Source organism: Diadema antillarum, unplaced genomic scaffold (assembly GCF_040938485.1).
Source record: "Diadema antillarum isolate AM-2024a unplaced genomic scaffold, OU_Dant_1.0 seq00001118_RagTag, whole genome shotgun sequence".
Classification (NCBI taxonomy): Eukaryota; Metazoa; Echinodermata; class Echinoidea; order Diadematoida; family Diadematidae; genus Diadema; species Diadema antillarum.
The window spans coordinates 422,443-445,561 of record NW_027271932.1 but is presented as its reverse complement, the minus strand read 5'-3'; the positions used below and the strand labels follow the sequence as shown (position 1 = coordinate 445,561).

The window sequence follows — 23,119 nt, the reverse complement described above, 5'->3', positions numbered from 1 at the left end:
CACGGGACAATAATACTTCGGGTACAGGCTGCATCAGCATTGACCTGTTGTTGACTCCATTAATTAAAGTGTAATTGAACACCATGTTCTAATAACTTGTGTAAATTAGGTTAACTCAGACATCTAGAAACAGTAATACAGTCTGTAATATAATTACAATTACATAACTACAACAGTAGGTGATGACGCCATTACCGCACAAGTTTTCCATCGATTTTAAAACTTATTCTGTTTACATAAAATCAATGGGAAGAAGTTGTGCGCTAATCAATTACTTTAGACTTGTAATAAGTTAGCTACACTGACTTGTAGGGAGAAGTGATTTTAGTTGCTAAATTGTTAGCCACAAACGTTTTTTTTTTTTGTTTTTTTTTTTTTGAAAAAAGAAAATGTGCGCGAACCAAATCAATGAAGATTAGGATATCGTTGCCTGTCGGACCAATCTCACTACTTGGTAAAACAGTTGTATACTAAAGGAAGTCTGATGCTGATGAAACTGCTACCATGCTATTTTATCTTAAAGTCTAGTGAACTAGGTCTGGAAGTAATTTGAATTTATTTGGCACGTAAGGATGTAACCAGCGCAGGCGCTATTCAACACGAGTGTATAAATATGAATCCATTTATACCCTTTGGACGTTCCACCGGTAGAGCAGCTGGCAGCAGTAGCACTTTATTTGGACCATCTGCAACTTTGCTATCGTACTTCTCTCGCAAATACGTCACAAAGGAGGACATTACATGAATTTATTCTAGATGAAACAAATGCATGTATCAGTTTCTCTCTACAGTCTCTTTACTCAAGAAATTACAACAACAACAAAATGTGTCACTTTTGTAAACGCGGACCATGGAGCGCTATAAGCAGCCATTTTTGTCCACGAATATTTTTGAAGATAGATGAAGATTTACTTATAATACAACTATAAAGACCATGAAAAAAAGGTCTTCATCTATCTTCAAAAATATTCGTGAACAAAAATGGCTGGTTATGGGTGAGGATTCGCGTGGAAGCCCTTCATGCACTTTATGATACTCCACTTATGCACTGAATTCACCTCCCCTCTTCCTCTGGTTGATTTGGTAAAGACAGTATAAAGTCACACTCATCGAATGATAGATGTTCCCCCAAAATTGGACATAACATAAAAGAGTATATGGGACTTCCAAGTTCCACACGAGGTTCCACATTAATATCAATCATGACGCAATGATGCCGTCACCTCGCAACTTTCGTATTTGCTACAACAAAAGATTGCATAATCATAATTATTTCTGGTCGATGATTTAGTAACTACATTATATCTATGACGACAGAACAATGATTTGATGAGAAGGATGCAACTTTTTCTTTTTTATCTTTTTTTTTTTATTCAGAAAACTTAACATCATTGTTCCGTGAAAATATGGGAATCTAAGTTCGATGTACTCATTATCTTACCTCCGAGTTTTCTTGAATGTCTACATTTCTATTCATATGTTGTTGGGTTGCTTTTTCTTTTTTTTCTACTCAGTGATTACAGCAAACTTGAACGCACAGTGGAAATTGCGCTCTGAATTTTTAAAAAGAAATTGTCAAAAATCAGTAAGACATGGTTTGTTGTCAAGTACAAAAGACAGCCTCAATTTGCGATCCCCGTTTTCCACAGAAAATTTCTTTCTTTTCTTTTTTTTTTTTTTTTGGGGGGGGGGAAGATGTTCATGGGGGTGGTGATGTTGGAGGGATTTTTGTTTTGTTTGTTTCTTTGTTTGTCTGTCTGTGTGTGCGTGCTTTAGTTATTACATTTTAATTTCGTTTTTGCTTTTTGCTCTCTTTTGTTTTGTTTTGGTTTGGTTTGGTTTGGTTTTTGATGGGGAGGATCGAGGGGATGGAGAGCTCTTGGCAGGGACGTCAATGTTGTCAGCCCTCCAGACCCAAAGCTCTTGTATGTGCCATGGCAAGAAGCAGTTGCTGCGATTTAGATCGTCCCGTATCCATGAGCAGAGGAGACAGCAAAACGGCGATTGTGGTCCACCCCGCAGCAGAAGCACCGAAAGTGACGGTTCTTTTGTGCTTGGATTTTTGGTTCTTTTCATCTACAACTTAACCAATTTTTAAGCCGTCGAGATCCCTGGGGGTTGTTGGCTCTGGGAATTATACCGACTTGTATTCAGGAGAAACTTGGGGTTAGATAGTCGCCTATATAGTTTCTTCTCGTCTCTATATGAAGTTTTAGACAAGCAGCCTTACAAATCATCTCTCATCGTCTCACCCCAAACCCCCTTTATTCTGTTTAACCTCACCACACCCCTGAAACCAGGCGATGGATATCCAAAAAACAAATGATTCTATATCCTCTTGTGATCGGACTTTTGTTGCAATGCAAATACAATAAATCCCCGTAAAGTGTTCGAAAACTGCTCCTTCTGTTGATCTGAATTACCTCTGTGATTGATGCAGTTCATATAGGAGGCAGTATATAAGAGGGGATCTTAGAGCGGCAGCTACGGACGACGAAGAAAACATGGATGACGAAGAAAACCTGTAACCCAACCTGCACGGATGACGAAGAAAACCTGTAACCCAGGATATATTTTCGAATATAAAGGCAAGAAAACTTTCTGGTGCATTGAAGTTTCAAGGTAAGAATGAGAGTGTTAGAATAATCGTTAGATTAACTATGGTTTTATCGTTCTGCTGTTGTCAAGCCTATGAAGCAAGAAAGTGTACTAAGCTTGTCCGTCAATCGACAATAATAAATGAACTCATCCGGAGAAATTGTCGTTTGCGGTTTTTGCTTCTGATGATAAAGAAGTTCAAATAATTTTAGAGATTGGTAGAAGAAACAATCTGTCGGGATAAACTCTTTCCGAGCCTGAAAAGGTTATCATGATTAATAGTACTCAGTGATAACATTTGAATATAAATCAATTAGGACAGATATTCATGCTCAACCTCATAACTTTTGTACCTATGACATTTGCTCCTACATGTGTAGTGTTATAAACCTGTTTTTAGCACTGATGTGTCCATCTCTTACACCCCTGCTATTTTTACCTGACACATAACCGTATGACGTTAAACATTATAATTAGAGAGGCAAACAAAATGGTTTACTGAGATTTGAAACACTTGAGATTGGCTTGAAGCGTTCCAAAAACAGAGTGTATGATATGTCTTTACTGCAGTGTATTCAATAATCTAAAATTTGAATTGATATTAAGGTGGTGAGCCAAGTTACCCGAAAACTTACTGCATTTGACTTTGATTTGTTATTATCATGTTTATGTCTAAAAACTTCAATTTCCCTCGCACAAATTGATTAACATCCCAACTTCCTCCCTCTGTATAGCATTTCCGCTTTCGTATTCTACGTCTGTATTATGTTCGTAAATTCATCAGTGCATACTCCATCTCTCTCTCTGACGATCAACGAACATTGTTTACCTCATGTATCCATCCATACAGCTATTCATTCAATCTATGTATGTGTCTCATGTGTGTCTGTATATAACTATCCATCTATCTATCTATCTATCTATCTATCTATATTCTTACCAACTTACGAACATTTTATTTCATTTTGAATCATTATCAACATCTTCAAACTATTTATTGCAACGAACGAAAAAGGGATGGAAAATCGAACAAAGAAATAAGATATCGTCTCGAAAACATGTTTAAAGTAAGCTGTCAACCAAAGAATCACAAGTGTAACCACTATAATGTGATCTCACGACAACAAGATGTACATGGTTTTTAATGGTGGAAATTTGAGAGGATTCAAGAAGTGACAAGAAGTGATTTCCATTCTCGCTACTCTCTAAAGATAAGAATCACTCCAAAATCTTCAAGAGTGATCCTTGCATGAAGTCACTCCAAAATTAGTGAAAATGAAAATTTTCACTCAAAATTCACTCCAATTTCACTCTAAATGTACTCTTTTCTGTTATTCACTCCTTTAAGAGGAAACATTTTCACTCGATTTTCACTGACAGTACAAGAAATCAATTGATGCATTTTCTGTCAACGAAAAGAAAACCACATTTTATTTTATTAATACTAACAGTTTTACGAGATGATAATTGTGATGATTACAAATTTATAAAGACAAGCCTCTCATAGGCCTAGTAATCAATGATGATAACAATGACAAATATAATGACGATTGGGATGATAACAGTAATGGTAATAGTAATAATAAAGATAATAATAATAATAATAATAATAATAATAATAATAATAATAATAATAATGATAATGATAATAATAATAATAATAATAATAATAATAATAATAATAATAATAATAATAATAATTCTTATGATGCAATGTGAAATGTTTATGTTCTTTTCGAAAAATGAAATGAAATTTGATTTGAATTGAATTGAATTGATTTGAATACCACTCAAAGATTTATTGTGCGTCCGGGCTCCGGAAAAGAAGAATGAAAAGAATATACGTAAAAGTGAAACTTGAGTTTCCTTTGTTGTCATATTGATGAACTTGAATAATTGTATAGGCATTTGTTCGTTAGAAACTGTTAACATATTTCTATGTTTGATATCATTGTAATGCTGTTTTTGTTGTTCTGTCATTTCATCTTAATGTAGTTGAGTTTTTCCCATTATTCTCTAAAATTTTATCTTGCATTGTAACCTTGTGAAAACTCTAAAATCCATCTATTATTACAGCACTAATTCATTTTCGTGATACGTACCCAGATACATATTCAATTTTTATCGCGTTCTTACATTTGACAGTAAAGGTGAATACTTTCACAAATCATTTATTTTCCCTTCCACCTTAACCCTTTTTTGATGACCATTTCAAGAGAAAAGAAGATTCTGATTTCATCTCTTCATATTCATAATTGAACCGAAATCTGTTGTTATTATTATGGCGGTAATTGTGCATCGTTAGTGTATTTGTTTGAATTGTTTTCTTCTTCACGGTACGTTTGTATAAGTAGCAATAAGTTAGTGTCAGACTGGCATTTGTTTTTTAGGTGATGAGATAGAATCAAAGAAAAGAAATTAACAATGGATACAAGAAAGAGGTTTGTCAAGATGTGGAGTTTCAAGCAAAGAATCGAGCATAATAACAGTGATCGATCATAATTGTAACCCGAAGGCATACTTTGTCGCGTAGCAACCACTGGTATGTTAGTTGTGTAACCTTTGATTATCATTCCTCCACTGAATACTGGCGATCGATACAGGTGTAGCACCTTTTATTCGGACACGGGAGGCTGGACACCCCAGGTCGTAGCTTCGATCGATGGTGCGATAAGGCTGCCCTTTTGTCGATGTTCAATAACACATGTACGCAGCAAACAATGGGTCAAGGGTCAAGAAATTGCAATCGTTGTTATCTGAGTAGCCAGTAGAGTTATGATCGATATAAAACAAACCTTGACTTCGGAGTGTTGTCTACAGCACGTACTATTGTTCTTTTTTCTCTCCCTCTCTCTCCATTCCCCTCCCTCCCTTTTCTCTCCCCCCCCCCTCCCTCTCTCTCTGTCTCTCTGTCTCATTCACGCTGTATTGTTGTCCCTCCATTGGGAATTGACTGGAATTAAGGGGTAAGGGTTAAGGGTGAAGCCAGTGTGGTGGGATACAGGGATCAACGTCTTTTTCATACTTTTGAGGGTATATACTGTGAGTAAACCATCAAGACATTCTACAAAATTTCAGTACAGGCTATAGTTGGATATTTGTTTTAGTCACTAATTAACACCTGGAAAGTGTGATCAAATAGCGAGCAAGACAGAGAAGATTAGTAAAAGAAAAAAAATACGTCTCATGTTTAGGGTATATACAAATTCGCATATTTTCGTACTCCTCACCATCACCTACAGAGCCGTTCCCCTCCCCCATCATCCCTACCCCTCCCTGATCCCTCCAGCCCCCTTCACCCCATTCCCAACGCGGTTATCCTTGTTTCTCATCTCGCTTTGGTCGAGCGACCTCGTAGGAACGTGTAACCTGTTTGTAGAAGTTATAGAGCCTTTACGGGACCCGTTCGATCGGATCAATGCTCGGCATTGTCGGCCATAGACGGCAAACGTCGTATCCCCATTAAATATTGATGATAATTTGAATGTAGCCATTATTATGACCATGCAGTACCACATGGGGGAGATCGACCGGCATGGGGCCATGCAGCCGACTCGGGGCGCGGATCACGAAACCGTACGATTGTCTGCATGAACACGTTAGTTCGCGGTTGCTACGGAATCACCTGTCGCATGTGTATTGTAATTTCGCCGGTCTATCTTCGAAACTTGTGCTTTGGATATCAAAGAGGAATGGATATTACCAGTAATGTGACTGAATTATGACGGGAATTGTCGAAATGGAAGCATTGGAAGGGAAAAACGGGAGGTAGGTTGTTGTGTATGATATACTTCGATATTATTTTCACGCCGGTTGATTGTTTGTTTAAGCTTAGCAGGGGGCTCTACGGAGGGGTGTTCGCGGGGGTCCCGTCCCGATACTGAACTCATCGGTAATCCCCATCAACAGAAGGGGAGGTAACCCAAATATGGACGAGAAACCGCAAAAGAGGGATACACAATTCAGAGCGCGATTTGATATCAATAATAACCCATTTCTGCAAAATTCAATGTCACCCCGTTTACTCTAGTGATGTTAAATATCTTCTCTTTTCGAAATCAAATTGATATTATTAGGCCTATACACTCATCCACATATTGAGCAGGCATGGGCCATGGACGGCTAGTAATGTGTGGTACATGCATAATACTTAGAACAGAAACATGTATATTGCATGGAAAGATAATCCACATACATCAACCGTTTATTCCTGGGGTGTGTCAGCAAAACGGAACTTCCCTCTTCACTCCAAAATATAAACCGCATTCATCTACACAGCAACAAAGACACATAACGAAACGAAAGGAACGAAATAATGTACTAACAATACCACAATGTAGCAAAACACAACGCCTGAAGTCATAGAATATTGCTCAAAGGGATGAATGATTTAAACACGTTGTATAAAGTAGCAATCATTTCCTGTTTAAACGTAGATCCATTGAAGATAAACTAAATATAAATTTCCATGCTTTTCAGATGCAATATGAATAAGAGAGAGGCCTCTTTACCAAAGCAAATTCTACTAAAAGACTGTTTTCATGAATATAATCTGAGAGAAGAGTCTAGGACACTTATTGAAATATTCTAAACCGCATTTAATGAGGTTTTCCGATAAAAAGTTCCCTTTTACACTTGTCTTTTCACAATCATTATATGAATTAAGTCGATAAGATAAACGATACCCTCTAGATAAGTCCAATATAAGAACCGATAAACAATGAACTATACCTCCGGTTCTCCATTGTAATGAGATATAATATTTTATGACAACACTGGAGTTTTACACAAGAAGAGCATCAACATTATACCTTTCCTTAGATTAGACATCTCTCGGAATTCATACATTTTGATTTTTAGATTCACGTCTGGAGAATCTTGATGTTTAAGAAACTATTAATTTTTCGACGGTGAAATCAGTAAATTTGACACACACACACACACACACACACACACACACAAAACTGACGAGCAAAAGGTGTCTACGAGATACCTATCTGCTCTTTCTAACACTAATAAGCAGAGGATTAGGTGTGTTACGGTGTTTTGTTGAATAAATTAAGGATTTCGTTTTCTCAATATTCGTCGCATAGAAACAGAAACGTTAATTAGCTGTAATTTATTCAATTGATTAAATCAACATTTGAATGACAGAATACTATTACATTTTGTCGTAAATTGCATGCAGTTCTAGTACTAGTATCGTTTTCAATAAAACAATCGTCAAGAAATTTGGTAAAATATAATTAAGATATAGGAATATGTAAACATAGATTTGTAACAAATTTGTTGATACCGTACACTGATTAATATATCAATAATTATATATTTAAATGTACATAATATACATGCAACAGATTTGTTAATTTCGTACACTGATAACAATTTTAATTTTGTTTTGTTTTGTGTTTAAGCAAGGGTTATGTGTGGTTGCTTAGGGCTGATTTATCATTACCTATTCTTTTTCTTACTATTATTATTCCTCATATTGTGAACATAAATTTATTCTATCATTTCTTCTATCATTTGATTTGATTAGATTTGTTGGTTCCTGTAGTATCATTTTCCATGCACATACATTGTTGGTGCCATACATATTTATACAGAAACATAATATAACGATTTTTTTTTCTTCATTGCCTTTATAATGTACAGCAAAAGCAATACAGTGAATAATACAGAAGGGCTACAGCTTGAGCTTAGCTTGATTTGCTTGCAGTCCTCGTATACATATCGGAAAATAGGAGGGAGGGATGACTTGCGTATAACAGAGATAGGACAGTAGAAAAGAAAAAGGAAAGGAAATGTCTATCTGCTTTCACTAAAGGTTTACACAAAGTTAGATCACCTGGATCACTGATGAGCAAGGCATGACAAAATAATTTCTCACCGAGGTACTGGTGAACAGTTACAGGTCATGGCCGGTTGCATGATTATGTATAATAGATTAGCTGCTGCGATATTTCCATAATTTCCATAATTTCATGTACATGTATAGTGCATTTTGAATGACAGTGAAATCACTGATATCCAGAGAGCAACATTTTTTGTTAAAGCTTCCTTAAAAGAGTTCATGGACTTTAAACTTCGAATTTCAGAAGAAAGAAAGTTCCAGATATCGGGTCCAGTGTGTCTGATAGATTTGAGAGCCATCACCGTTTTAGGATAGCCTAATATAAATGACATCATGCACAACAATCACTATTCTATCATTACCGTTGATATTTTTTGGTGTTGTCGCTGTTTCTTGTATAACTATCGTCTTGGTCTTTGACATTGTGTGAGCTGTTCCTGTGGATATTGCTGTCTGTTTATGTTATGTTAATAACTTGTTATATCAACTTAAAATATCTAAATCAAGATATAAAAGTTACTAACAATATTGATATTTACTTAGTACCATCTAGCTTTTTGTAGTTACTAACACTAATTACCCATAATATGTCGTGACTATTAGTGAAAATATCAATTTATGCAAATCATGCTACTAGTATTCATTCATTCTTTTATACTAGGGCGTACATCCGAATTTCATAGTACAGCAAAGGATTGATTTCAATCCACTATCTTTTTTCGACAAATAGCGTTGGTGTAAGATTGGAGTATAATATTCTGCCTCCTTACAATTTTAGGAAAAAACAACAACAACAAACAACAACAACAAGCCAGAACAAGACACGCATATTGCATACATTCACACTAATAATCATTTCATTTTTTTCTCGTCCTTGTCTCGTCCTTTCATTCACCTTCATAGACAAAAACAAAATAATGATGGCAGTTCCATCACTATGAACATCATCATCTTCATCACCATTAATGTCTTGCGCGCATTAGTCATAGTACTAGCACATGTAAGGTATACATCGAAATAAAAGCATATATATTTTGTCTCTCAATCTCCTCTGCAGCTACCAAGACACCATTACCCAGCAATGGAAAGACATTGCACAGCGCCCTCGCGTGCCCACACCGAGTCGCAAGCCATCCGAGCACAATGACATGCAGACGGGCGTATTCCTTCAACTCTTCACGAACAGCATCAACAGGGCGCTGCACAAGCAACACTGCACCTGTAAGGGGAAGAGCTACGATGCCGATGAACTCTTTACCAAGAGCAATCCCGGAATGTTTGGACCTACTGCAAATCAGGATAACAAATCAGTGAAACGAATCATGAAAAAGAAAGAAACAACGAGAAGTGATCTCCACGAATGTGTTGACATCAAACTTCCCCCACTTTCAAACCTGAGAAGTATGATTCCCGTCAGTGGGTCGAATGAATTCATCAAACAAGCTACGCAAACCTTGAAGGAACAGCTAAAGGAGGCCGTAGACGATGGAAGCGGCACGCAGACATCTCCGCGGGCAAAGCCTCTTGGTACAACGGGGATTGTGGAACCCGATGAAGAGCTGCGTCTTCCTAGTATCATGGAGATTCACGATCGAAACGGCAACAACTGGAAGATTGTTCAGGAGCCGTCGATGAAAACCCGCCAACGTCAGAGGACTGAAAAGGCGCGATACGACGGGAAGCTATTCCAACAAATATCTACGCAGAAGATTGAACTGAAAAATACGCCTCCAAATACTGCCAGGCTAACTCTTCCTACAGCAGACACCGTTAGCGCCATAGATGCGACAGTGATTGACGCAGTGTCACGAACAAACACGCCACAAGTCCAGCAACTTAACTTTGCTTTGTCCGATCTAGACGACTTGCTGGACGCCAACAGCACAACGCATGATGACAAAGCCAACCTCCCGGAACTTCAACCACTCTGTCAGCCCGCTCTTAAACACGTCTGCACATCACAGCTCCAGACGCCTAAGGACGTCCCGGACGAGATGACGCGAAAAGTGTTGCTGGGGAAATGGGCAGCGTCGGTGCGCACGGGAAAAATGTCTTATAGTGAATATCTGCAGAAGGTTTCGCTGATGTCGATGCTGCAGCGGTCGGATACAATGACAAGCAAAAAAGACATGCTACATAGCCAGAGCCAAGTGTGGGTGTCGAGTAATAAGGAGAAGAGACCGCGGACGAGAAGTCTTGAAGATATGCTCACCGCCGATACCAAGCAAAAGAGGCTGGTTGTTGAAGCAAACTCTGATGGACTCTCCCCAAGACCAACCGGTCCGTCAGGTAGGACCGATCCCACGGGAGGAGTCACTCCAGCCAATAGCGTCACAGTATGTAGCCCAGACCTACCACCGGAACTGCAGCGGTTGTATACGAGGGCGGCAAAAAAGGTCGCGACCGTAGATATTAGCCAGCATCTGCGAGAACAACTACCCAGCAATTTTCTCGATCTAGATCGACACAAACTACGCATGCAGTATCCCATGTACAACTTCAAGCGCGAGCAAGAACGTTCGAATGTTTTTAATAGACTTGGTTCTCAGTCGATGCCTGGCGGAGTCTCTGTGAATCAAGAGCTAGAAAGGCCGATGACGAACGAACCGAAAGAAATACAGCTCCAGGCGAATATTACCCATGTAGTGAATGACAGGAGGCGGTCTAAGGCCCGCAGGACCTTGAGCAGTCGGCAGGGTAGAAATGCCATGACGGTAACAGGTGGAAGGATCATGCAGGCACCGGTGGAGCAGAAGGCAAAAGATGAGATTGATGAGATGGCTGAACTCCAGCGGCAGTACAGAGAGCAACAGGCAATGATCGAGAACGCATCACCATCCAAGATCTACACAGTGCCTCACCAGCCACCGACCACACCCGTTGATGCAGCCCTGACTCTAGCCAGTGCCTCCTTGCCTGAGATGGTAGTGCACATGTCCGTCGAACCGGCCAAAGAAAAGCAAAGCAACACCAAGGGGCCTAGGGGTACCGTCACGGCGGCGACTGAGATCACAGGGAATGATCCAGGAGCCGAGGTGAGGAAAAATGAAACGAGGACAGCAGCGAAGAAGGCGGATGTTGGGGAACCTGTGCCGATCCTTACCATCATGCCGGAGGGACAGAATTGTGACAGCACTCTGAAGTCAACAAGCTTTGTGACTGTGAAGGGTAACAAAGCCACTGTTGACAAACCAGGGGTGAGGGGAGGACAAGAGATCGACTTGGAAAGGAAAGGACAGTATGACATAGACGCTCAAATGGAGACGCAGTCTGTTGCCAGTGAGATAATCGAACATGATGGCAACTTCACCAACATTGACAATGATATATCAAAACCATTAATAGGAACCTTTCAAAAGGAGAAAGGTGACTTTTCTGACGCAAAACCATCCATTACGCAATTGGAACTCGCAAACTCTGACCTTGCAACCAAACAAGCACCCACAACCACCTTTAGAAGCCGATCGCTGGAAATTTTAGCGAGGATTCCGGACGGAGCCGGAAAGACTTCTGATGCTCAGACGAGGAAACCTCGATTACTTGGTTCAACAAAGCCAGGACTGCTGACAACCAAACGAGTTCCCCTGAACACGCAAAAAGTAGAGTTTATTAGTCCCGCTGTGCATCAGGGCAAAGCTTAAAAGAATTCTTGCAAGAATTTCAAAGACTTTAAGTGCAATTTGTTTACTTTTATTTCTCTTAAGATAATCAGGACTTTATACGCTTCCCTCTCCCTCCCCCAAATTATTTTCTGCTGACAAATCACCCATTTTGACTAATTTACTAAACAGCAATGACGATATATGAAAACCTGTTGTGTTAACTTAAAACTTCGCAATTGCATTATTGCCAATATGAAATGCACATTTATGTGTCATTTGGCACCTGTCGAGTGTCTTATTCAACTACATGGTCGTCTTTTTATACATCTTTTTACTTGCAGAAATATATGAAAGCCCAAGCATGATGAGGGTTTGGGTCACCTGCTAACCAAACAGACTTAAGAAAATATTTATTTTCTTCTCTTTTTTTTTTTTACTTAAGCTACATAAAAGTAAACAGCATAACAATACCTTCACAATTCAAATCCAATCAAGTCAGATCAAACCAACTGAGATTTAGTTCAAAACGACAACCACAACTTTGATGTCACATATTTTCTTAGGGAAAGAATAGATAATATACTATTGTTTTTCTTATCATTATTAAACGTAATACCATCATTACTATCACTGCTACCATTTCCACCAGTATCTCAACCATAATTCTGTTTAATTTTGGTATTCCGCCAAAGTTTTATGAAGATGTACGAGAAGAACCTTATGTCTTTATACGTAGTACAATCATGTATGGGTTTTTTTTTTTTTTTTTTTTAGTCTCTTGCCCTTTCAAAACCTTCGCTAATAGACGAGGAATACGAACTTGAAGCTCGAAACGTGTGTTCATTAATTTTTCATCTGGGAAAAGTGCAAAATTCATCGACAGTGATAGCTTTTACAGTCACAGGCAGATAAGGGTGACTGTGATATAAGCAAGATTCGAAAGAATGCATTTCATCATGAAAATGGATGGAGTTCACTTTTTTTGTCGATGCACATCGTTTAAAATGTTGCCGACTATTTGAAATATTGCAGTGATGATGTGTCAGAGCTTTCTTGCAGTTGAAAAAAAAAATATTGGCTTCTGATGCTTTAAAGATGACACAAAAACGTCTAATGTCCACTATTGTCACTTTCACCGCTTTACAAATCGTTAATAGAGGTATATTTTCTGATGAATGATAAAATATCCAATGTGGTTATTTCACGGTAAACATTTATGCATGAAATCCGTGTCCTTTTTTCATATTTTTTGGAATGAAGTTATGTAGAAGAAATAAAACTTTCGAAAAGCTAACATGTAACACAAATCTAATCTATTAAATATTTTGAACAGACCTTGAGTCAGTCCAACTCCCCAGAACATAAAAGATTATGAAATGAATAGATATAGTTTACTGGGAATGTAATGTTTCTTCCAAAATCTTCCACCAAAACACGGTCAGATCATCCATAGGAAATTGAAATACCACCAATAATGTATCCAGTATGTGTGTGTATTTTTTTTTTTTGCAGAGTACAGAATATCATGAATAATATTTATCATGCAATGCCTTTTTTAAGATGACAATCTTCGTATTTTGAATTTGTGTGCAATACTTGCCTGTAAGTTATAGTCACGTGTATTATAATTAACACATTCTTGGTTTGTTATGTCAATGTAAAGGTGACGGGTATCTTATTTCACTGCACGTGTAACATGATTCTACTTGGAACATGTTTGCAAATTAAAAGTCGATTTGACGTTGCATTTTGCGTGAAATGTAATCTGGACATCCATGGGTCCTTTTTATTCATGTTCTTACGTTAAATCCAATGCACTTTCAATTTTGTAACTTTTCTCTTTAGTTTGATATTCCCAGGCAAACTAAACACTTCATAAAAGAATTTGAAGGATGATCGGTGTATCATATCGTTACATTCCTTGATGCTCGTTCGTTCTTTCGTTAGTTTATTCATTCCAATAAAAGATCAATGGTTACAAAGAACACAAACAAAAATCAATCATATTGAGATCAATGGCATAATGCAGACAAACAAACTTAGAGGTTACATATTTTGTCATATCAAATACAGTAGTTCATTGAAATGAGAAGGAGAACTAGAGAAAAGCCTTGCCACAATTCAATGTCACAATTAACAAATTAAAACGTCTTCACAGTCCTTTACACCTCATTATACAGTATGTCCCAAAAAAATTACAACGCGGCCCTCCGCAATGATATCTTTAAAAATAGTGAATCAATCTAAATACAAATTCAGAGGGTATGAAACTATAACTCATTGCCCACATCTTACAGAAAATCCCATTCGATTTGCTTCAGTGGTCAAAGAGAAATACGGACTTTTGTAGAGGATGTCAAGAATCTCTTCTGTCCAAATTCTGTCTATTATTTACACACAAGAGCACTGAATTGCTATAATTGGAAGAATCAGATTTATGACATGTTTTACAACAATCCACATTTCTATGTGACCGCTTAACCAAATTGAATGGGGTTTTCTGCAAAATAGAGCTAAGATGCTATATTTTAAGACCCTGAAGTAGCACTTAGACAGGTTGATCATATTAGGTGTTATCAATCCGAAAATCTGATCGTAATTTTTGGGGTGACTTACTGCAGTATGTCCCCCAAAAAATTACAGTCAGATTTTCGCATTGATAATGCCCAATATGAATAAATCTTATAAATGCTACTTCAGGGACTTCAAATATAACATTTTAGCTCTATTTTGCAGAAATCACCATTCGATTTGGTAAAGTGGTCACAGAGAAATGTGGATTGTTGTAAAGCATGTCATGAATCGGATTCTTCCGAGTTTAGCATTTCGATGATCTTGTGTGTGAATAATAGACAGAACTTGGACAGAAGAGATTCCCAACATCCTCTACAAAATTCTGTATTTCTCTTTGACCACGGAAGCAAATCGAGTGGGGTTTTCTGTGAGATGTGGGCAATGAGTTATAGTTTCATACCCTGAATTTGTATTTAGATTGATTCAAAATTTTTAAAGATATCATTGCGGAGGGCCCCGTTGTAATTTTTTTTTGGGACATACTGTACGTCATTTACAACAAGTTGAAGTTTACGTGAGATGAATTTGCTCCTATACTTGATTAATTCTGACAGCTATCAATAGTCTGTACTACAATCAAGATACATGCACACTTCATTTGTTTTGTTTTTCTTTATTTTGGTTCTTATTTTCAATACCTTCAAAAAGACACGTAATGCAAGATTAACATTCTTTATACGAAATACATACTGTAGCAACATTGTCCCAAACGACCTAAATCTACTATTGGCGCAGAGGGCGTACTTGATGATACGAGGGCAGTGCCGTATCGGCACTGCATGAGGGCACCCTGTTGTGAAAAAAATGCGTGTGACAGAACTTACTAGGATACCAGGAATTGTGTTTTATATTCCTGTTAAATCGATGTCCATGTCGCTTTAAGTAATTATTCCAAAAATATACTACTTAATGCGTAACATCAGTACTGCATAGACTTCGAAATTTTATTCTTCATGATTAGAATGATAATAACTTATCTATGTTATATACATAATTGCACTCTCTCACACACACATATGATTTATATATGAATGTATATATCTATATCTATATGTATATATATATATATATTATATATATATATATATATATATATATATATATATATATGAACAACTTGCTTTCAAAAGGCGCTATATCCATCATTTTTCAATGGATAGAGAGCACCTTTTGGTTGCAAGCTCTTATATAGTATATACGTTACTAAACATCATTACTGTTAGCATATCTGACTACGTTATTCCCGTTCTCTTGTGACCCCTTAAGTTCAACATCTAAAATTCCACGACTTTTAAGTGATTCGAATGATCACTGTAATAACAGTTGACAGTGTTGTCTGTTTAGATTTACTATACTTCACAACCACGGTTGTCATAGTGTGAACGTTCCCTTTAACTTGCACGATATCATGCATTAAATTATTATATGTTTCTATCGTTATCTCTCTTGGGCATCGTTCTAATTTCGCCCATAGTGTAAAGAGACAATTATTTTTTGTAAGTGTGCATGTGTAGAGATTAGGCATACACTATACACTGCATAAGCATGAATGTAATCTTACCGATCTTTATAGATAAAGTTTCATTGTGAAATTATCAGTCTGAAGCAAGCGAAGGAAACATGGGCGCTTAACTTACCTTTTTCGACTTTAAAATAGCAGTCCCGACAGCAACGAGAATTCTATACCAGATATAAACTGACTACCACAAAAGGGATATCCATGATTTAACAATGAAGGACAGAGGCAATGGTACTGAAATCAGGCAGGTGTACCACCAAAATTTTGAATGTTACACCAAAGACATACAAATTCAGATGTTGCAAACTTTTGTACACTGTCACATTTGCTCACAAAATCCCGATTCTGATGCAAATACCGTACAACGATACTACATTGTAAACCACAGATCCCAACACCTATCGGCATACAATTACGTTACCATAAAATTACCATTCTGCAACCTTAAAGGCATACCATTTGCAGATGAAGCAAAGACCTAGTATTAGTGCTTAAAATAGTTCTAAAATGCGAGTTTGGGATAGAAACAACCACTGTAAAAATTTGAATCTGTATAATCGATTTTAAGTATTGTTAAATACACAAAATGTGAAGAATAGTTGTAATAAAAATGTTTCCGGACTAAGTCGTCTACAGTTATGGTTTAATGAGAAAAATACTGAAATCTCCTTATATATCAAGCTTTATTGCGAAAATTTCATACGATAGGATTTTTTGTGATACAAATGACCTACACATATGCATCAAATGTGATATCTTGAACATTTTTTTTTTCAAATCACTGTTCCCAGAGGTAAACAGGACCTTTAATTACACACGGTACAGTAGCGTAAATGTACTGACATCTTAATGTAGAATAGTGATGTAAAATAAAGGCTTTTTACACTTGCAAATTTTTACTTAGTCCCGTACCAACGGTGGGGCTAAAGGGTTTTTAACACTTGCAAATTTTTGCTTAGTCCCGTACCAACGGTGGGCTAAGGGGGGCCTTAGCCCCACCGTTGGTACCGGACTTTCCTTAGCCCACTTTCTGTTTACACTTGTTTTTGCCAAAGTGGGCTAGCCCCACCGATAATCCCGTACTATCTGGCCCTGCAAAATAGCAGGGTTAGCACCGCAATTGCGGTGCCAAGCAAGCGAGTGTAAACAGAACGAAAAAATAATCCGCGGCTAAGCGACGGAGACGAAGTCCGACCCCCTACAGACCAATCAGAAACGAGGTAATCAAGTGCTGCCGGTGCGTGCGTGTACTTGAACAGTGCACAGCGTAATCATGAATATTCATGTATTGGAAAGTACGGGGCTAAGAAATATGAGTGTAAAAAGGTCAGTTTTCTCCTTAGCCCAGGACAAGAGCTTAGTATGGGATTTATTGGCGAGTGTAAAAAGCTGAAGCTCTTGTCCGGAGCTAAAGAGAAGACTACGTATTTCTTAGTCCCGTACCTTCCAAACCACATGAATATTCATGATTATGCTGCACACTGTACAAGTACACGCACGCACCGGCAGCACTTGATTACCTAGTTTCTGATTGGTCAGTGGGGTTCGGACTTCGTCTCCATCGCTTAGCCCCGAATTATTTCTTCCGTTCTGTTTACACTCGCTTGCTTGGCACCGCAATTGCGGTGCTAACCCTGCTATTTTGCAGGGCCAGATAGTACGGGATTATTGGTGGGGCTAGCCCACTTTGGCAAAAAGAAGTGTAAACAGAAAGTGGGCTAAGGAAAGTCCGGTACCAACGGTGGGGCTAAGGCCCTCCTTTAGCCCCACCGTTGGTACGGGACTAAGCAAAAATTTTCAAGTGTTAAAAGCCCTTAAAAAGCTGAACAAATTCGTACGGGATTAACGATAGTCCTGGGTCAGAGAAAGTAGATACGGGGTTAAGAAACACGAGTGTAAAAGGGCTATAATGTCTAAGGTGGCGTTCTGAACAAGGGAAGCTCTGCTTCTGATGCCGCTCTCTCACTCTTAAAAAAAATTGAAATGATAAATCAACATTCTAAATGTTGCCACTCCTCCAACCTTCAGTAAATATCAAATTCAGCACTCAAAATGGCGGAGACCTCTTATTTCACTCTTTGAATATCATCGATTATTAAGTTCAATAACTCTATACTTAGTTTCCTTCAAACAAAAGTTAATACATTATACAAAGCAAACATTTGTACACTCACATTGTCAAAGAATTTGAAAGAAGATTATGCATGTATTTACTTAATATCATGAACCCAATACCACAGGGGCGGCATCAATAGACGTGAGGAGTGGGGGGGGGGGGGGGGGTGGGGAAGAACTGCTGAACGGCAGCGATATATTATGTACATGCGCTTCAGTTTGTGAATGAGGGGGTATGGGGTTTTCGTTGGCTGGTGTTTGTTAAATAGCTCCTTGGTTATTCCAAAGGTTCGTTTATCCGAATTAAGATGAGCTATAAAGGTTCGTGATTCCAAAGGTTCGAGAATCTGAAAAATGAAAAAAGGGTTCATTGTTGGGAAGATTCGATAGTTTGAAAATGAAATTAGGGAAAAAAATATTACGCACTAACGAACCTTTATTCGGAATTACGAACCTTATTTTGTTTTTGGAATAACGAATTTTCGGAATAAAGAATTTTCGGAATAAAGAACTGAATAACCGTTTTCGTGGGGTTTTTTTTTCCGGGTGGGGGTGGTGGGAGTAGGCAGATGAACAATCTTTCATTCCATTTCACTTCATTCATTTCCATTTTTCCTCTTTAGAAACATTCTTTTGAGTCTAATCATACATACATGAATTGTTCTCTTTGCAGTTATGAAAATGTATTTTTGTTCCTTTTATGAGGACAATCAATATCTAAATCAAAGTCTCAGAGCATTCTGTATTGAGTTTTGTTATGAATAATTTGTATAAGTTTATTGTGAAGGTGTGGACAATTTGTATTTGATTTGAGACGGAAAAAAAAAAACATCATTAAAGCATTATCTCCAATTTCCAACACACTATGTAATATAAAGTCACGGTGTTGCTATACGAATTGACAATCTCTGTTGGTATCGATTTATATAATAATCTTCTACTTTCCTTGCTTTCTTTACCTACTTCAGTGTACTATAGGAGAATGAGATACTAGTATCAAGCATAAAAACAAAGCAAACCAAACCAAAACATGTTTTGTTTTCATGATTTTTAATCGAGGCCCTATTCATTCAAATAACAATAACTAAAATGGTAAACGAAAAAGAAGAAAGAGGAGAGAAAGCATGCTAATGAAAATAAATATGATAGTAATGATTATGATGATAGAAGAATAATAGCAATGATAACACTGCAGTATACTAGTATATGATGCACCATATCACCGTGTGATACTTTTCTACCCCTGAATACCAAATAAAAAAAATATAAAAAAGCAATATTAGTGAGCATACATACACAATTAATCGTCCGAAGTACGGTGACATCAAGGAAAGTTGTCGTAGGTTTGCCCGGCATAGTAACAACTACAGCAGCAAGGTATATAAGATGTCCACGCACTGGAGAGGAACATCAGTGAGCGTTGTACAGTGCATGCACAATGGGTGTTTATTGGGGGCTTTCTGTCGGAGAGGGATGGTACAGACTATATACAGGCCTTTGTTTTGGTTGAGGTGGGGATGTTTTAATTTTTTGCAAGATAACTAGACACCACTATATGAAATATCAAAGAACATTATGATTCTGAGCGGAATTGATTAAAGATGCCTTAATAGAAGGTGAGTCCCTTCTTTCATTAGGACACGTTTTTTAATCTTGTTTTTGGATATCTCAGCAATTTCGAAACAGATTTTCATTCAAAATGAACTTTGAATTCCTCTCAACAATAAAATTGTTTGCTCTTTGATGTTTCATGGAGTGGTTTCTAATTATCAAGAAGTTAAAACCGAAAAAACGCCCCCAACAAACACTCATTATTTAAACACATCGCAATATCTTCCCATTAACATGATTGACATATCAGACGTGCACAACATGACAACAACCTTAACCTAAAATTGAAAAAAAAAACACAAAAAACACCCCAAAAAACAAAGACTGGTTTCCTCCGAAAGATAAATGGCGCGTGATATGCTCTAAATGTACTTCCTGTTTATGTGTTTCTCAACTCGAGCTCCTTTCTATTGCGCACTGGCAGGCTACAAAAAAAAAAAAAAAAAAGTTGAAAGATGTATACTTTCCCTTGCCTAAGGTTACCATACAAAGACACAGATAATGTTTGTTTGTCATAACCTCTTGATAAAGCAACAGCTGGCTATTAATGATATTCCAGCGCTTTACATGGGTACAGCTTCTCTTATAAAGCCTAAATTGTACTTATATCAAGTATCGTAGAAGGAGGCGTGCGTGTCATATTCTTAGTACATTTTTAAAAGTAAATTATTTATTATGTGGAACTGAACTTAATTTTCAAATCAGTGGCAATCACCTCTTGATTGAATCTGTCAATATGCAAAGAGCTTAATTTGAGACTATATTTACATAATCAATCACACCGTTGTTTTCAAGAACATAAGGAATCGCAGATAATATGATAATATTAAGTGGTGGTTTTTTTTGGTAATAACTGGTGTATTATCATTTTTGATAGAACTGATTACAGATACCACACGATTATTACCTGTTATTTGTAATCTTTTATTACCTAGAATCTGATATGACACAGGGTGTGGCAATCGCACAACACGGATCCTATGAACAATCATTAGCTTGTCCAGACGACTACATATTTATCCATAAACTTGGAATTATTAAAACCTCTGCCAGTCGCACAGTAAATGACTTCTGATTAGTCCCGAGGGGATGGGGTGGTTCCGGGGTGGTGATCGAGTGGGAAGGGGTGATTGGGATGGTGATCGAGTGCGAAGGGGGGGGGGGGGGGTGGGGCTCCGCCAGAGCTTACTATCGGTTTATAAAAACTTTCCCTCAAGTACACGTTTGGACCTGGGTATATCCAGTCCGTATCTCTCTGTATAGCCATGGAGCTATATAGCTATATGAGAGCCATATCATACATGTTGGTCTTCTTGAGCAGAGAGACACGGGGGAGATGGGGATTCGTTGAGTGCAAGGTTGAATATCCCCAAAGAGGTCAGATTGACATGACCTGCCAACCTCGACACGAACTGTTTGCCATAAGAATTTAGTGCATGTTTTTGTAATACCATGGAGCTCCATGGTAATACCTAGCCCAGTAGGCATATCGTGCCAGCGCGTAGGACCGGATCTACGTGTATCATGCTCGTCATGTGCATTATCAAAACAAGAGTGCAAAGACATAATAATAAAATACGTATATATTATAATACAGTCTTCCTGGGCGTAGATAAAGTGGAAGGTGAGAAAGCTGCCAAACATCGAATCGAGAATCTGTCTTTGAGGACGCGAAGGCATTGTGTGCGAGGACATAGGCCCATATAATGATGATCTAGAGGGGAAAAAACAGATGGGGGAAAAAAGAAAAAAGAAAAAAGATTCTTTCATAGGGGAATGGTGAACTCTTCAGTCGGTCTCAGCAGGTAGGCCCCTTAAAACAATTATGACTGTAGGTCATAATCCTTTCATTGGGACGCTAAATATCAAACTGCACCTTATTCAACTTCGGTCCTTCTTCGATATTTGCAATATAAGTTACAATGATTGTTTGATGTCTCCAAACAATTACTGTTTGTTTAACTGATTGATTGTTTACTCCTCTCGCCCATAATAGCACCTGTAATCGGGCAATGATCAATGTTTGTGAACACCAATTCTAAGTGACCGTTATGATCCAAGGTTTTCACATAGGGCCTATATATTAAAGGGGATAGCTAGTAACCGATCAGTGGGAATCAATGGGAATGCTGAGGGATGATTGTTCCAATCCTTGTGGGATTCATTTAAGAGTACATTATATATATATTCTTGTGTGAAAATTATTTGCTTCAGAACGGTCTCATATTCAAGTAATGTGCAGATTAATGCCCCGTCACTGACCAGGGACGCTTACCTGGAAGCATTAATCTGCACATTACTTGAATATGAGGCCATTCTGAAGCAAATAATTTTCACACAAGAATAGATATATAATGTACTCTTAAATGAATCCCACAAGGATTGGAACAATCATCCCTCAGCATTCCCACTGATTCCCACTGATCAGTTACTAGCCATCCCCTTTAATGTCCTTTTAATCTTCCCTTTTTTTTGGGGGGGGGGTGGAACTCACGATCATGCGGCACGTGAATATACTCTTATTCTTCACCAGCAAATCAGTAAGGCGATCAGAGGTGACGACCTTTTTCGCTTGAGTTCTTGAACACAATCTAAATCTTCTCCTCCGTCGTTCAGTGACACTGACAAAACCTAATTATGCAAGAATTAAGGCAAGCAGCTTAGGCGAACATGCTCCCGGGGACGTGCTCTTGGTTGTGTAAGTGCACACAGTCGGTACACAGAGCCTAGAACCCGTCATAATCCCTCTCCCGACAAGAAGTTTCATTTCCGGTTATTTGTGTGTATGTGATTTTCTTTTTCTTTCATCAGACCACCTTCATTGTAGACAATTTGCATGCATGAGTGGCTACGAAAGAGGGTGAATAATGTCATTGCCGACGAGGCGATTGCTTCTTTAGTGTGATGAGGACACTATTTTGGACCGAGATGAAGCCCGTATCACTGCAGGCTGGGGATCATTGAGGAGCAGACGAAACAAAGCCAAAGACTGAAAATCATGACCCAGTCAATCAGTCCGTCTGTCGACACAAAACAAGTTGAACTCACACTCGCAGACGATCGAGCTGAACGCGCGCGCCACAAAGAAGCACTTAATGATCTATTGCTGTCTGCAACGACCGGGACGCTTTCCTCTGCTCTGGAGGCAGAGATAAGCTGCCAGCACTCACTGTCGCGCAGATTCAGTGTAGGCCCGGATTACCACCTGCAAGGAAACTCCCGAAAGAACTTCCCTTGATTGTGAGT

General features: G+C 38.2%; 1 protein-coding gene across 1 annotated transcript; it reads left to right on the top strand.

Moving 5' to 3' along the window:
- The first annotated feature begins 6,337 nt into the window (after window positions 1-6,337).
- LOC139743882 (uncharacterized) lies at window positions 6,338-12,093 on the top strand. Its single transcript, XM_071654346.1, has 2 exons — window positions 6,338-6,366; window positions 9,510-12,093. Exons 1-2 carry the CDS (start codon window positions 6,338-6,340, stop codon window positions 12,091-12,093), a joined length of 2,613 nt encoding a protein of 870 aa, XP_071510447.1.
- Window positions 12,094-23,119: the final 11,026 nt, after the last annotated feature.